At 35.0% G+C, this 16,662-nt stretch overlaps 1 protein-coding gene across 3 annotated transcripts in view; it reads left to right on the plus strand.

The window, feature by feature from the left end:
- FBRS (fibrosin) overlaps window positions 1-16,662 on the plus strand; it is a 391,643-nt gene that overhangs the window by 356,450 nt on the left and 18,531 nt on the right. For all 3 annotated transcript variants that reach the window (XM_033944951.1, XM_033944952.1, XM_033944950.1), the window contains one exon: window positions 13,911-13,991. In XM_033944951.1, coding sequence (XP_033800842.1) covers window positions 13,911-13,991 — 81 coding nt within the window. The remainder of the gene's footprint in view (window positions 1-13,910; window positions 13,992-16,662) is intronic.

Consider the following 16,662-nt stretch of genomic DNA (forward strand, 5'->3'; position numbering starts at 1 on the left):
GGAATTAATTGGGAGAGTATTTCAAGAGATACTGAGAGTAACAGGCCAGGAAGAATATTCGAAAAGAAAAAAAAAAAAATCCTCTGACTGACTTTTGTAGATAACGTGGTTGTGTGTATTTTACTCCAATGCAGCCTTAAGATGAAATATGACCATAGTCAGGTTTCTTTATTTTTAACAGCTTTATTTCTGTATTAAATATACTTTGCATGTCATGTACCTGTCTTGGCGGTCACCCAGGGTGAAGTACCCCCCTCCTCTAGGCAGTAGGGAGGGAGGTACGTGGAACGGTCTGCATGCACGTGGCCATCGGCTCTTCCAGTCCCCACCCCAGAACAGGAAGTTTTCAAGTTTATTGAGTATGTAATATTCCACCTATTGTTTGGGAAATCTAATCTAATCTTTGGTCTTGTATACCGGGTCATTCCCCAGAGGGATTCGAACTGGTTAACAAAAGTTTATTCAGAAAAACATTTGGGATAAGTAGTTGGATAGCAGAATTTCTAATAGGGAGAGGTGTGTGACTGACATGACATGCCAGAGAGGAGAGATGAGGAACTACAATATTTATAGTTGACGTCAGAGGGGGTGTGAGCTAGTGGAGCCAACGACTACACTCATGCGGACTGCAGGCCCGTGACTGCCTCAAGCACCCCACAACTCCCTGCATCTGGGGCAGCCCGCCCCACCTCTCTTCCCTTGGTACACTAGAGTCCATTGCATAAAAAAAACTTGAGTTGGCCCATTGAGCATTAGGTCTTAAATTTCTATTCATTTATTCACTTACTATGCCGCTATGAAACTGACATTCAGAACTATGCGGTTTGCAAAATTAAAAACATAGAAAAGGAAAGGAACTTTAGTTATTAAATAGTAAAAAGAAAAATCATTCATAACTTGCATTCAGGGAGACAGGTAAGTGCCAGGCACCAATCTCGCATGTTCCAATTGTGGAGATGGAGGGAATGCCTATTTGAAGAGCCAAGAAACATCATAGTAGGCCAGGTCATCTGGGATGATGGTCACCTTGAAGTCTGCCCAGACATTTTACCAGTCATGATCTGGCAAAAAAAGAACTTGAAGCTACTAGACAGCTCTATGCTGGAAACATGACTGGGATGAAGTTATACTAGGCTATAATAATAATAATAATATAATAATAACTTTATTCTTCTATACCGCCATAATCTTGCGACTTCTAGGCGGTTTACAAGAGAGCTGGACATTCAGCGAAACACAATATGCAGATATACATATGAAGTACAGATAGCATAGACTGTAAGAAATCAAGAATTTTGAAATACAATTTGCTTAGCAAGAGTATAAGATGTACATTTTGGTAGGTAATGTCTGAGTGGACCTGTTTGGAATAGGTCGCATGTTTTAGAAAATAACAATGAAAAATAACGATATTATAAGGATAATAGATTACAGTGTATGTATCACAGTTACGTGAGTTTCAGGTGGACTCAGGAGGAGGGGGGGATAGAGGTAGGGGGTGTAGGGAAGAGGAGAGGGGGGTAAAGGCAGGGGTGTGGTAGGGGGAGAATGTTCTTGGGGAGAAAGAGAGGAAGGCGGGTCAATTGTTTAGGTATTTCAGGAATAGGTATAATCTGTTCAGGAAAGACAGGGTAGGAAGAAAAAGAGGAGGAGTAGCGTTATATGTTAAAGATCATATTAGAGCCACACAATTGCAGGATCTGCAGGACAAGGAAGAGGCCCTGTGGATCAATTTGGAAAGAGGGAATGGTGAATGTATTTACATTGGTGTGATATAAATTATAAAGGCCTCCTTCACAGATGGAAGAAGTAGATAGAGATTTAATAGTAGACATTCAGAATATATCTAAACAAGGGGAAGGCTTGCTAATAGGTGATTTTAACATGCCAGATGTTGATTGGGGTATCTCTATTGCGCAGGGTCTTCTAGAAGTAGGGAGATCCTGGATTCTCTACAAGGAGAACTGTTCCAGCAGTTGGTAATGAAACCCACGTGGGAAGGGGTCATGCTGGACTTAATGCTTACAAACGGGGAAAGTGTTTCTGATGTTACAGTGGGTGATCATTTGGCATCCAGTGATCACTGCATGTTACAGTTTAATATTAAGATAGGTATAGAGAGGGCTCATTCAAAAGTAAAGGTTCTAGACTTTGTTCGGATGGGGGTTTACATCAAGGAATTATTGTCTGGATGGGAACATCTGGAAGGAGTGGAAATGCCCTATTCAAGGAAATAGCTCAAAATGAAATCAAGCGTCTACAAATTGTTCAGAATGCTTTTATCAAGCTCATATTCAAAGCCAAGAAGTTTGATCACGTAACACCCCTTCTCAATAAAGCACACTGGCTTCCAGTTGCTCACCGGATAACATATAAACTATGTTTGCTCACATTCAGATCCCTTCTTTACAAAACTCCAGCTTTCATTTATAAGTTATTAATTCCATATACTTCCAATAGAACGTTAAGATCTACTAAACAGCACTTTCTGACGATTCCCTCTCTTAGAATTATTAATACTAGACGACAAGATTTTTTCTGTTACAGCCCCCCAAACTTGGAACTCACTTCCTATTCACTTGAGGGAAGAACACAATTTAGAAAAATTCAAAAGTAAACTAAAGAGCTTTCTTTTTAAAGACGCCTTTGACAATTAGCCATTTAGTCTTCCAACCAATTTTACTTTTTCTCTCTAATTTTATTGAAGTAATTTTTAACTTCCCTTTCCTTCTGTATCTCCCTTATATTTCTCTTTAACTTTTAAATAATTTGTAGTTCTTATCCCTCTCTTCCCTTATGTTCTTAGTTTTGTTACGTTTGTCAAGTCTTGTCAGACCTGATTATTGTTATTTATTGTATTGTTCCCCACATTTTGTAATTTTATTATTATGTACATCGCTTAGAATTATGATTAAGCGATTAATCAAATCTCCATTAAACTTGAAACTAGTATACAAACGCAGTGAAGTACAAAAAACATCCAAATGGTCAGTCGGTCTTCCGGGACTGGTCATCTCGGGGTTGTATGGCTATGGAAATCTTGTTGGAGATCTCTTCTGCGGATTTCCCCTCCTTTCGACATTTTTATAAATAATATTGCTGAATGGTTGTCTGGTAAGATTTGCCTCCTTGCGGATGATACCAAAATCTGCAATAGAGTAGACGCCGGATGGTGTGAATAACATGAAGAAAGACCTGGCGAAGCTTGAAGAACGGTCTGAAATTTGGCAGTTAAAATTTAATGCTAAGAAATGCAAGGTCATGCATTTGGGCTGCAAAAAACAGAGGGAACGGGACATTTTATGGGTGAAGAATTTATGTGCATGATGGAAGAGCAGGACTTGGGTATGATTGTATGTGATGATCTTAAGGTGGCCAAACAGGTTGAAAAGGTGACGGCAAAAGCTAGAAGAATGCTAGGTTGTATAGGGAGAAGTATGGCATTAATACAAGACAATTAACAAAGTAATTTATTGATTACATGAATATAACTAATGTATTGAGATTAAATAAAAAATTATTAAGGTGAAAATTAGATGTGGTGCAAAAGAAAAAAGAAAGATTATTGCATGTATAATTAAATTCAAAGGCAATAACTTAGATTATATGTAGTAATGAATATGTATGATAGAAAAATGATTGTCTCTGCTCTCTAAACTTCAAGGAAGTCTAAACACAAATTTCCATTCTCCCAGCTCACAGGAAATATCTTATTTTCAAGTGGGTGCATGTCACATCTGGTGTAGTTTGCTACCAGTTGAGCTGGCATCAGCACCCAGAGTACACACAAAATACTTAGGGCTAAGCCAACTAAACAAACTGATTGTGTACCGTTCGGTTTGCGACCTGATTTTACTCTGGCCCGATTCACTTACCTCTCTGCCGATCCGATTCCAATCCGTGCATGCAAATGAGGGGAACGGCATGCAAAGTAGGCAGGGACGCAATTCACTAAAGAAATCTTTGAAACCGACTGGGCTGGCCAATCAACACAAGAAGCGACTGCTGGGGACCTGTCAAAAAACGTCCTTTCCGACTGACCCCGGCCTGAAATCCCAGCCCTGCAGCCCATCTCTGCCGCTCTGCTCTCTGCCTGTTCCAGCTGAGCCCTGCTCTTGCCGCCCTGACTCTCCTGCTCTCTGCCGCCCTTCCCCGCAGTGCCAGCCCATGGTTTTAAAGCAGAACTGCATTGCGGGGAAGGGTGGCAGAGAGCAGGAGAGTCAATTGCTTGCTTTTAAAAGTCCCCTGCTATAATGTAAGGTGCCGCCAGGGATTACCCTTCCCTGGGAGAGCAAGAGAGTCGCACATGGGGTTGATGTTGCTGGGGAATGAGCCTAGGCTCTGGTGGTAGACACAGGCTTCAATGATTGTTGTGTCCTCCATGGAAGCACCGAAATGGCAGTGGAGTTGTTCCCCAATGAGGTGTGCACTGCTGATGATGTGATGCCACTCTGCTCTCTGCCCCTTCCAGCTGCCCCAACTCTCCTGCACTCTGCCAGTCTTCCCCGCAGTGCGAGCTGGTGGTTTTAAAGCGGGGCTGCACTGCAGGGAAGGGTGGCAGAGAACAGGAGAGTCAATAATTGCCTGCTTTTTCCCTGCTATAATGTAAGGTGCCGCCAGGGATCGCCCTTCCCTGGGAGAGCAGGAGAGTCGGGGCCAGAAAAAAAAAAAAAAAAAAAAACCTGCAAAAAAAGACACCAAACACATGCGCAGAACATCTACAGGGAAAGCAGATGGTCTGCGCATGCGTCAGGATCGCACACTAGCGATCCATGTGGTCGGAAGGGAGCATTCCTCTGATCGCCCTCATTTTAATTTTTTTGTTTTGTGAATTGGTTAGGCCTGCACGGATCGGGCACAGAGAGTCAAGTTAGTGAATCTAGCTCTTAGTGCTAGTAGCTGCACTTCTACAGTCATCTAGCCTTCATGTGTTCCCTTACCTGGACGACTGGTTAAGCAAGGCCCTGATGCCTCAACAAGCTCATCAGGCCATGAATTTAACGGTACATCTACCGAAACTTCCAAGTTTTATTAAACATTTTATAAAAAGCTTATAAAACATTTCTTCTTTTTTTTTTTTTTTTTTTTAAATTTTTTATTCCTTTTTAATCGTTCAACAAGTGTACAAGAAAAAAGAATCATACATAGTCTCATAAACAACACTTGAAAAATCCAAGTCAATTAACAATTGTATATATATAAACCCCTAACCCTCCCTCCCAACATTATTTTTCTTTATTCATTTTTAACCTCTCAAGTGTACAAGAATCATAGGAACAACACTTAGTTAAACACTTGAAAATCTTATCATTATACTATATAAGCATAAAAGGAATCCTTACCCTACCCTCCCTCCATCCCTATTAGTAATTTTATTTCAGGGGGGCGTGGCTTGGACGCGCATGAGGAAGGTCGACTAATAAGTGAGCCCCAGAGAAAAGACCTTGAAAGTCCGGAAAAAGTCAAAAAGATTTAAAATTGGATTAAAAAAAAAAAGTGCTTAGACTAAATAAAGAAGATAAGATAAAAGGATGGCAACAGGAAAACAAAACAAGAATGACTTTGCGATGTCTGGAAGCAGTAAGAGAGCAAAACCGGAACAGGAGTCAGGCTTAAAGATGGCAGATGTAGAAGTAATAAAAGAACTGAAAGAAATAAAAGAAATGTTATCAATTTTAACTAAAAAAGTAACGAATATATCGGAGGAAGTTTCCACATTAAACAAAAAAATGGATCTCCTGGAATTAAAATCTAATAACCTAGATGATTGTAGAAGAAGAAGCATGCTGCAGTTGAGCAGATAGGAAAAAAATAGATCTACTTACTAAAGAAATTGAAGATTATTCGAACCGAGAAAGAAGAAGTAATGTCCGTTTGATTGGATTACCAGAAGGAGCAGAGAAGGGAAATCCGGTAGCCTTTATTGAAAATCTGCTTCCCAAACTACTTCTGATAAAAACAAACTATCCCATAGAGGTAGAAAGGGCACATAGAGTGCCTATGAAAAAAGGAGAAAATCAACATCTGCCAAGGCCATTTATATTCAAACTATTGCGCCACCAACAGGTCTTAGAAATACTTCAGCTAGCAAAACAAAATAAAGGACTTAAATATCAAGATGTTTACATCCATTTTGTTCCTGACTTCGCTAAAAACACAGCAATAAAAAGAAAAAAGCTGTTGGAATTGAGACCAAAGCTAAGAGAATTGGGAGCAAAATTTGGTTTAATGTATCCTGCAAACATAAAGGTTACCATCGGAAACAAAACTTTAACATTTGATGATGCAGAGAAACTAGAAAGATTTATTCAAACTCAAGAAGTGCCTATGTCATCCTAATTTGATTAATATGTCTTTAAATATATTGATTAGAAATGATGAAAATTGAATTATATTAACATATATTGATTATATAGCATATATTGATTATATAGCAAAAAAAAAAAAAAAATGAATGATTTTATTTTATTTTAAAGGAAAAGATTTCTGTGTTTTAAAATACAACGATTTAGAATGCTTAGATTAGCTTCAAATGTATTCTTTTCTAACGTCTCTCTTACAGTAGAACTAGAATGTAATAAACATTCTAAAATGCAAATGAAATTTATTAAAAGGCTTAAATACAATTTATATAATAGAGAGTTAACAAAATAGATGTTATAATATATGATATGAAAAGAAAGAAAATAGACAGGAAATTGAACGATTTAATATAAAAAATATTTAATTATATTTAAAAGACTATTCTGCAAATTGATTTCTGATAAAATATAATGATGAAATATGGGGGGGAAAAAAAAAATGAATGAGGGGAGTGGTTCTTCGTGTGGGATTTCTCTCTTCTGGGGGGGTTGCTGCGGAATTACGCACCGCAAATAAGAAAAGGTTTGTTGGATTTGTTTTCCCTCTACTCTCTCTCAAAAGTTTTAAAACTTAAAAACTCAGAATCCCGAAAGTCTGTGCGAAAAGGAAACAGGAAATGGATTTTTTCTACATACACCGGAACATAATATGAACTTACTCCATAAAATACAAGAAGAAAAAGAAGGAAAAGGATATTAGAACTTGAACTACAAGAAAAGGGAAACTTGTAAAGACCTATTTAAACTGTTCTCCTTCAAGGGAAAAAAAGAAGAAAGAAGATAAGGACAGTAAAGAAAAGAAAAGGAAAAAGAGAAGAGAGAGGAAGAGAGATAGACAAAAAGAGAAAAATACATAATAGCTGGTGTGTGGTTTCATGGTAATCTCTCGTAGGGGGGAGGAATCTTTGCTCGTGGAATCACTTTTCACATAACATTATACTCCCATATTAATAATATCACGATGATAAAGTAAAAGATGAAAAAAAAAAAAAAAAAAGGGGGGGAAACGTTTTAAAGTTTTAGAATATAAGTAAAGATAAACAATATCTGTCTGTGATTTCATTAATGCTTTCAGTTTCTGCCAAAACCAAGCAGCTAAATTTGGTCGCAGATTCAATTGAGGCATAAATCAAAGATCTTTGCTTGGACTCTAACCATCGGCTTGCACTACTGGATGCAAAGAAACACATTAAAAAAAGGCTGTAAAACCAGAGACAAAGCTGCAAGTAAAGATAAACAATATATATTTATTTGTTTTTACAATAAACAATTTATATTTAACAGGAAAAAAAAAAAAAGAAATATATATATAATAATAAAAAGATATTAAAGATTTAATAATATTGAATATAAAAATTTTGATATATTAAGAAATATATATGAAATTTATTTAGTTAATTCATGATTACTAAAATATATGAATTATTACTTACATTTTAATATAATTTTAATATTCAGATGACTTAAATTGAATATTGAAAGTTTTAAGGTCTTCTTGGAGTGTGTTATTGCTGATCTTGATATGCGTGAGGCCAAGTGTACACAACTTTTGTTAATTGGGGAGGGATGGGAGGGGGATGGAAAAAGGGGAATGGAATTAGATATAAGTAAGGAATTGATAATAAGAAAAGGAATAAATATTAAACGTGTGGATGTCTGATCTAAACTTTTATTATAGAGTTCTAATTCAAACATTACTTATTAATTTAGATGGCTCTTAAAATTTATTCTCTTAATGTCAATGGTCTTAACCATCCAATCAAAAGAAAGAGAATACTGAATTTTCTTCATAAGCAAAACACTGACATATATTTCATACAAGAGACCCATCTGACAGGACTTGAATCTAATAAACTAATAGGGGGTTGGGTGTCCAAATGTTTTTTTGCACCTGCTATTGGTAAAAAAGCGGGAGTAGCTATTCTCATAAATAAGAAATTCATAGCAGATTTCAAATTAATAAAATTTGATCCACTAGGAAGATGGGTACATATTAAAATGAATCTGAGAAATACAACCCTGGATTTATTTAATTTATATGCTCCTAATTCAAATCAAATGGAGTTTTTCAAAAATATTCAACAGATATTACTACCACTGGCTGCTTCTAATTTAATAGTAGCTGGAGATTTCAATGCTGTAATGGATCCTATTTTGGATAAAAAACCAAGTAAAATTATGAAATCATTAGGATTAGACAATTTGATACAATCTTGTGATTTAGTTGATATATGGCGTATCCTTCATTTTAATGATCAGGAATATTCTTTTTGTTCTCAGGTCCATAAATCCTTTTCAAGAATTGATTATATATTTGTTTCTAATAATATTGCACAAAGAGTGATAAAAGCAATTATTGATCCTATAATTATTTCAGATCATGCTGGTGTGTGGGTTGATCTGCAGGATGATATATCAGTTTTTTCTAAACCAATTTGGAGATTTGATAATGCTTTGCTTGCAGACATGAACTTTATAGAAGATATTAAAGTAAAAATGGATGAATTTTTTCAAATTAATAATTCAGACAACATAAATATTGAAATTTTATGGGATGCTTATAAAGCAACAATGAGAGGAAATATTATATCATATTCCGCATATAAGAAAAAACAACTTAAAAAACAATTTATAGAATTGGAGCAAGAAATTAAATTACTAGAACATAAATTAATTATAAAATGGGAACATGATACATTACAGAAATTATTAAAAACAAAAGTTAAATATAATGAAATTTCTTCTCAATTTGTAAGAAAAGATATGTTCTATAGACAAGTACAGTATTATGGAAATTCAAATAAGGCTGGAAGATTGTTAGCAAATTTTATTAAAGCAAAAAAAAGAAAAACTAAAATAATTGCAATTAAAGATAAGCAGGGCAATACACACACCAACATTGAAGAAATTATAAAACAATTTATTGATTTTTATAAGGATTTATATACTTCTAATACTTATGAAAATAAAGAACAAGATGGTTTAGAGTTTTTAAATTCATTTATTGGACCAAATGTTCCGGATCATATAAAAAGAAGCTTAGAAGAACATATATCTTTAAAAGAAATAGAATCAGCATTGAAGGCTCTTAGAGTTGGATCCGCTCCAGGTGGAGATGGATATACTGTTGAATATTATAAAACATTTCAAAATACTTTTATTACCTTATCTATTAAATTTATACCAATATCAAATGAATAATGGAAATATATCAGGAACTATGGCTGATTCTGTTATAATTGTCTTGCCAAAACCAAACAGGGATCCGACATTGATAACAAACTATAGGTCTATATCTTTGATGAATGTAGATGCTAAATTAATTGCTAAAGTGCTAGCTATAAGGCTAGCAAAAGCTCTTCCTTTTATCATTGATGTACATCAAACAGGATTTGTTGCTAAAAGACACTCTTCACATAACACTAGATTAGCATTTCATTCTTTAAATTTAGCAAAAAATTTGAATGATCCAGCTTTTCTAATATCATTAGATGCAGAAAAAGCATTTGATAGAGTAGAATGGAAGTTTATGTATCAAGCTCTAGAATGGTTTGGTGTAGGACCTGGTTTTATTAAAATGATTCAAACATTATATAGCTCCCCTGGAGCAAGATTAAATATAAACAATAACTTATCTGATAAATTTAACTTGCTAAGGGGAGTTAGACAAGGTTGTCCTTTATCTCCCTTACTTTTTGATATCGTTCTGGAACCCTTATTAATTGCAATAAATCAAACTAAGGGAATAAAGGGAATCACATTTTCTAATTGGGAATTTAAATTATCTGCGTATGCAGATGATATTTTATTATATTTAAGAGAACCAGAAGACACCATTCCAGATCTACTTAACTTAATAGAAAAGTTTGGAAAGTTTTCTGGATATAAAATCAATTGGGAAAAATCTGAAGTTCTTCCAATTAATATCCATTGTACCAAAGGATTATTTGATTCATATTCATTTAAATGGAAAGAGGAAGGACTAAAATATTTAGGTATTCTTATAAAAAATACAATTGATGACAGTAAAAGAGAATGAAAAACTTTTATTAAAGAAAATAACAGAAATGTGCGAGCAATGGAATCCTTTACATCTTTCTTGGTGGGGAAGAGTCCAAACAATTAAAATGATGATTTTACCTGTGGTTTGTTATCAAATGAGTATGATCCCAATATTTTTTCAGGGGTCATTTTATAAAAAGTTAAACAGTATACTAACAAAATTTGTTTGGTTTGGGAAAAGACCCAGAATCGCTTTAGCATCATTACAAAAAACAATTAAGGAGGGAGGGGTAAATTTTCCAAATTTCTATAGGTACCATCAAGCCTATATTTTAAGACAGGGTATGTATTGGATCCTCCCAGATCTCATGGAAAATGTACCTGATTGGTTATATTTAGAATGGCGCCTCATGTTCCCTTTACATCCAGAACATTTCATTAGTATAACAATGCCCAGGAGTTATAAAGATCATAGAATTCTAATAGATACATGGAAAACATTAAGATTTATAAGCAATTTATCAACAAATCCATTGGCTAAATCTTTAAATCAATCTATTTGGGTAAACTCCAGGATCAAAATTGGTGGATTTAAAATAGTATGGAAACAATGGATAATAGCAGGTATACGTACTTTAAAAGATGTAATAATAAATGGATCACTGCTTAGTTTTTCACAATTGCAACAAAAATTTGGATTAGAAAAAACACAATATTTTAAATGGATGCAATTGAAGCAGGCTATTCAGGAAGGGTTCCCTGAATGGAAGAATCTTAATAATCAATATAGTTTGCCAATCCTTTGTTTTCAAGCAGATTTTCTAGGACACCAAGCTGCAAAATGGTATAAGATTATATATGAATTTTCAAACAAAAAAAAGAGAACAGGACTTAGGGACATTTGGAGTATTGAGATAGGACAGACAATTTCTGCATCTCAATGGCAAAAATTTTGGTCCTGGAGAATACATACTACAAGGTCAGCATCTATGAGTCAAACATGGATGTTTTTATTACATAGAGTTTTATGGACCCCTACAAGATTACAGAAATTAGATAGTAGTAGATCTAATAGATGCTGGCATTGTAAGATAGAAGTGGGGACATTAGATCATTTATTATTCTTTTGTCCCTGTATTAATTCCTTTTGGAAATTAATTTGGCCCCAAATTAATAAATTATTAGAAAATCATGTTGGACTATCATATGATACAATATTATTTGGAACAACAATGAGAACACAGAGTCCGATATCAGCTAACAATAATAAACTTTTATTAATTCTAACAGGGGTCGCCATTCGGCAAATTACTCAGAATTGGAAAGATTACACTAAATTAAATTACACTTTCTGGTGGAATTCAATTTGTCATATATATAAAATGGAAAAAGTAATGGCATTACAACAAGGTTATATTAAAAAATTTAATAAAATATGGGGACCATTGACAAATTATTCTACTGATCAGATATCATAACACATGTATAGAACATATAGAGGGGGTAGGGAAGGGAAAAATATTGTAATAATAATATGATATAAAATTTTGATAAAGGGTTTCTTTAATTTACAATGTAAGAACATTTATTGATAATTTCAAGTGTTTCTTCATAATTGAATGTAATACATGTATTTCACTTGATGTAAGAATTTAAAAAGAATAAAAATTATTTACAAAAAAAAAAAAAAGTAATTTTATTTCATCACTTTATCAAAACAACCCCTCCCAACCTCCCTTCCTTTAATGGTTGCATCTTCAGAAGAAAAATGGTATCTATTCATTACAAAACAATGTTAATGGCTCCCATATTTTAATAAAATTTTTATAATTTCCAAAATATTTCTAAGCGATTTACATTAAAAGTTAAGGTAAAGTCGTGAAGACAGTACTAAGACATAAACTCACTTACTAGACATAGAGGGAAGGAGAGTAGAACTACAATTGTAATAGGAAAGTAAAACAATAAAGGTAAAAACCTTAAGGAGGGTTGGGTGATGGCCTCATTAAGGCTAGTTTGTAGCTATAATAAAGCTAATTTATATGTAGTTGTGATTGCATCTAATATTATTCCTGAATTTAACTCTGAAAAGCATAATTAAAAAGGAAACTTTTAAGGGTGCTTTTGAATTTATCTAGTCGTACTTCTTGGATTTGCAATAGTCAAAAACTGCTTTTGCAAACTTAGGATGATAAGATCTTTGGGCCCTCTTCTTGACTCAAATTCTCTAAATATCATAATTCATTCCCTTATAATATCCAAAATCAATTATTGCAACTCATTATATAAAGGGTTGTGTCAAAAAGATATTAGGCGCCTTCAACTCATACAAAATATGGCCATCAAAATCATCTCGGGTTCCAAAATATTCAATCATGTCACCCCTTTGTTAAAGATAGCTCATTGGTTGCCTATCCCACACCGGATCACCTATAAAATTGCTCTTCTAATTTTCAAAACTCTACAGACTAATGCTCCTGCATTTATAGATAGATTATTGATTCCATATGACCCCCCCAGAACTTTAAGATCAGCCTCACAACACTCTCTTAATGTCCCATCCTTAAAATAATTAGCACCCGTCGTACTTAAACCCTTTGCAGGGCCACATTTTGGATTTGTAGGTCCTAGGAGAACCTCAGAAAAAAAATAATGTCTTATTAAAGAAATGACAACTTTGCATGAGGTAAAACTCTTTATAATTTATAAATCTTTCCTTTATAATTTATACATCTTTCCTTTTGGCTAAAACTTAATAATAATATTGTCATTTATAGCTGAAGAGACATATGATCAAGGAACTGTTTTATTTTGCTTTTGTGATTATGATAAACATACCGAGGGCCTCAAAATAGTACCTGGCGGGCCACGAGTTTGAGACCACTGATCTAGATGATATGTTTTGAAAATAACCAAATTGGAAGGGTTTAAGGAGAAAAACGACCATCTGCCCCTTTATGCCACTTTTTGGAAGTATTTCTCTTTTGAAAATGAGCTCTTTAGTCTCACTGAAAGAGAGTTGTTTGTGTGACCTATGATGGTGCTGGGTCAACAGACAGCTTTTAACATTTTAAGTGATTGAACACAACTTTTATTTTGAAGATAAGTAACATATTTATTGCAGATATTTAAATCTGTTTTTATATTTTTCATTATAATCTTGCATTGATTCATGTCTATGTTGCTAACCTTATTAATCTTATATAAGCCACAATGATTCCCAGTTGACATTTACAGGGTATAAGAAACAATATGTATGGTATATTTACATTAGTACTGTCAAAATGAAATTATAATACTCTAAGTAGGTTCAAGGATCTAGATTAGGTAAAAGGTGTTCTTTCTCCTTTTTGATAGTGCAGTCATAACCAGTATTGTATTGATTCTGGAACATTGGCTTTATAAACTTGATCTATATGTAGCTCATAGAGCTCTAAACTCTTAATTTGACATTTATTATTATGTCCAGCTACTTTCTTTTGTATGTTGCTATCTAGTATATTTTATCTTTTTGCCTGTTTAACTCGTCATGCCTTCCTGTGGTAGGTGCTATTCATCCCAGTGGACCTCATTATGGGCCTCCATCAGCTTCTCACAGCTCTTTCCTGAACCCAGCTGCACATATGGGTAAGCACTATCAGTTTTGTGGGCACTATTGTAGGATAGTATGAATTATACCTTTTTTGGTGTTTACAGCAATATCATGGTTTTCATTACACTGTTAGTGAAGAGGGTAAAGTTAGAGCTAGCTTATTGTTAATAGGATTCAGTATAGTCTGCTGCATAGATTTGATAAGTGTCCCATTAGGACATGCCATGGAAATGGCCTCTAGATGCCATAAATGATTGCTTCCTGGAGTATTTGGTTCAAGATCCAAGTAGAGGAGTAAAGTGCTGTAGATCTGGTCCAAAAAATACAAGGCAATAATGATCAGATTATGATCAAATTTGTTATCATTGGAATAAAGATGTTTTAAAAACTACTGAAGTAGTACTTAAAAATTATATATGGAAGCTTAACACCTTAAGCTGGGCTGTATAGGTTTTAATCCCTTTGTGATACATTTTGTATAATAAAAATTTCAATAAATATTACTGCATCAAAAAATATATGTGGAAATTAGAAAAATAGGAATAATTGAGAGGAACAAAAGGTTACATGACGCATGGACTTTATTTTTTTTTTTTTTTTAAATAAAAATTTGGAAACCCAGAAAAAATGAATTCCACACATCAAAAAAGGCCAAAAGATGACCAGTGTAAGAGGAAGTGAAATCCAAAAGATCATTTTCAGAAAGTGGAATGAAGAAAATGGGAGTGAAACACCAAGCATTAGCAAGTTAGTTGCATGAGAGAGTGCAGCAAGGTCTGCGGTATATAAATTTTTAAATAAATTGACAAATTTAAGAGCAACAAATCAACAGGATTGAATGGCATTCATGTTTGAGCTTTCAGGACTCTTAAGTTGAAATTGCTAACCTGTTACTAGTAATTTTCTACCTATTATTTAAAATATAACCCCTCAAGACTACTGGTAAATTTGACAACAGTATCCAAAAGAATCGAGGTAGAGTACCATCCACACAAATGATAATGTTCAATAATGACAAATATGTCAAATATAAACAAGGGTGGTGGTGATGATAATTACAGGAGAGACTCTCAGATGTGAAACTCGCATAAGCCACTGCCTACTGAATAATAGGTTTAACTGATAAGAAGGTGAAAACGCCTAGTTTCTCTTTTATTTGGAAAACTCCATGCTAAGTAGTGCCTAATAATTGCCCAAAAGAATTCTTAAAATATTGTCCACAAAAATACTATCATGGTGCACTTGTAAAATTTCAGCAAATAACTCTCTGAACACCATTAATGTACAAAATGAACTTACCATATATACTCGAATATAAACCAGGATTTTTGGGCCAAAAAATTGGCCCAAAAATGGGGGTCCCGATTTATATTCGGGTCAATGCCCCCTCCCAGAAATTTTTAAGGCTGCCGCAGCCAGGCTCTACCCTCTCCTCCTCCCTGCCCTGTCTTCCTACGTCTGCCGATCTGGTGGAGGTGCAGCAGGTCCTCTGTCGATCGTTGGTGGAGGTGCAGCGGGCAAGAGCAAGCTTTCTGAACTCCTACCACGCTGCTAACTTGCTGCACGGATTCACTTAGTCCATTTCAGCGGCACGAGCAGCAGCGCAATTTGGCGCTGCTTCTCGGCACTGAGCGGCTTCCACACTGACTCCCGCAAATTCTAATGAGAATTTGCGAGAGCCAGTAAGGAAGTCGCTCAGTGCCAAATCGCGCTGCTGCTCATGACACTGAAATGGACTAAGTGGATCCGCGCAGCTGGTTAACAGCGGGGCAGGAGGGAGAGTGCAGAGCCTGACAGGGGAGGGAAGGATGGAAGGGTGCTGGGTGCAGAGCCTGACAGGGGAAGAGAGGATGAAAGGCTGCTGGGCGCAAAACCTGACAGGGGAGAGGAGGATGGAAGGGTGCAGAGCCTGATGGGGCAGGACACTTGAATATTAAACTGCCCGACTTATATTCGAGTCAACCATTTTTCCTCCTTTTTGGGGGAAAATGGGGTCTCGACTTATATTCAGATTGGCTTATATTCAAGTATATGCAATAACTACAGCTGTCAAAAAGATTGTCCCCCCTTTTCTGTTGTCTGTATGTATATATTATTTAAATTAACCATAATACTTGGAGATAGAGGAGTGGCCAATGAAATGCCAGTTTTTATAAAGAGCTCCCAGGATGATCAAGAAACATGTGGGCTAGTAAGCCTGCTATCAGTGCTTGGCAATATGGTTGAATCTTATAAACTAAAAATAAATAAATAAATAACTTGACAGTATTGATAGATGCAGTTTAATACAAATGAGTTTGACAAAGGCAAATCTTAAAAAAATAAGAATGATATTTTGAATTCAATTACTTGTGGGAAGGGTGGTTGGGGGGGAATAAATTCATGTATGTAAAATCAGAATTGTATGAATATCAAGTGATTTGTAACAGTTAATATGATGTAGTATTGTGCACTTGTTGTAAGATGAAAAATGAATAAAGAATTTAAAAAAATAAATAAATAAGAATAACCATACTAGGTCAGACCAGTGTCCTGCTTCCAATTGTGGCCAATCCAGGTCACAAGTAACTGGAAGAAACCCAAATAGTGGCAACATTCAAGCCACTGATCTCAGGACAATTAGTGACTTCCCCTGTGTCTTAATAGAAGACTATGGATTTTTCCTCCAGGAACTTCTCCAAATCTTTTTAAAACTAGATACACTAA

The sequence above is a fragment of the Geotrypetes seraphini genome, chromosome 5, assembly GCF_902459505.1.
Source record: "Geotrypetes seraphini chromosome 5, aGeoSer1.1, whole genome shotgun sequence".
NCBI classification, from domain to species: domain Eukaryota; kingdom Metazoa; phylum Chordata; class Amphibia; order Gymnophiona; family Dermophiidae; genus Geotrypetes; species Geotrypetes seraphini.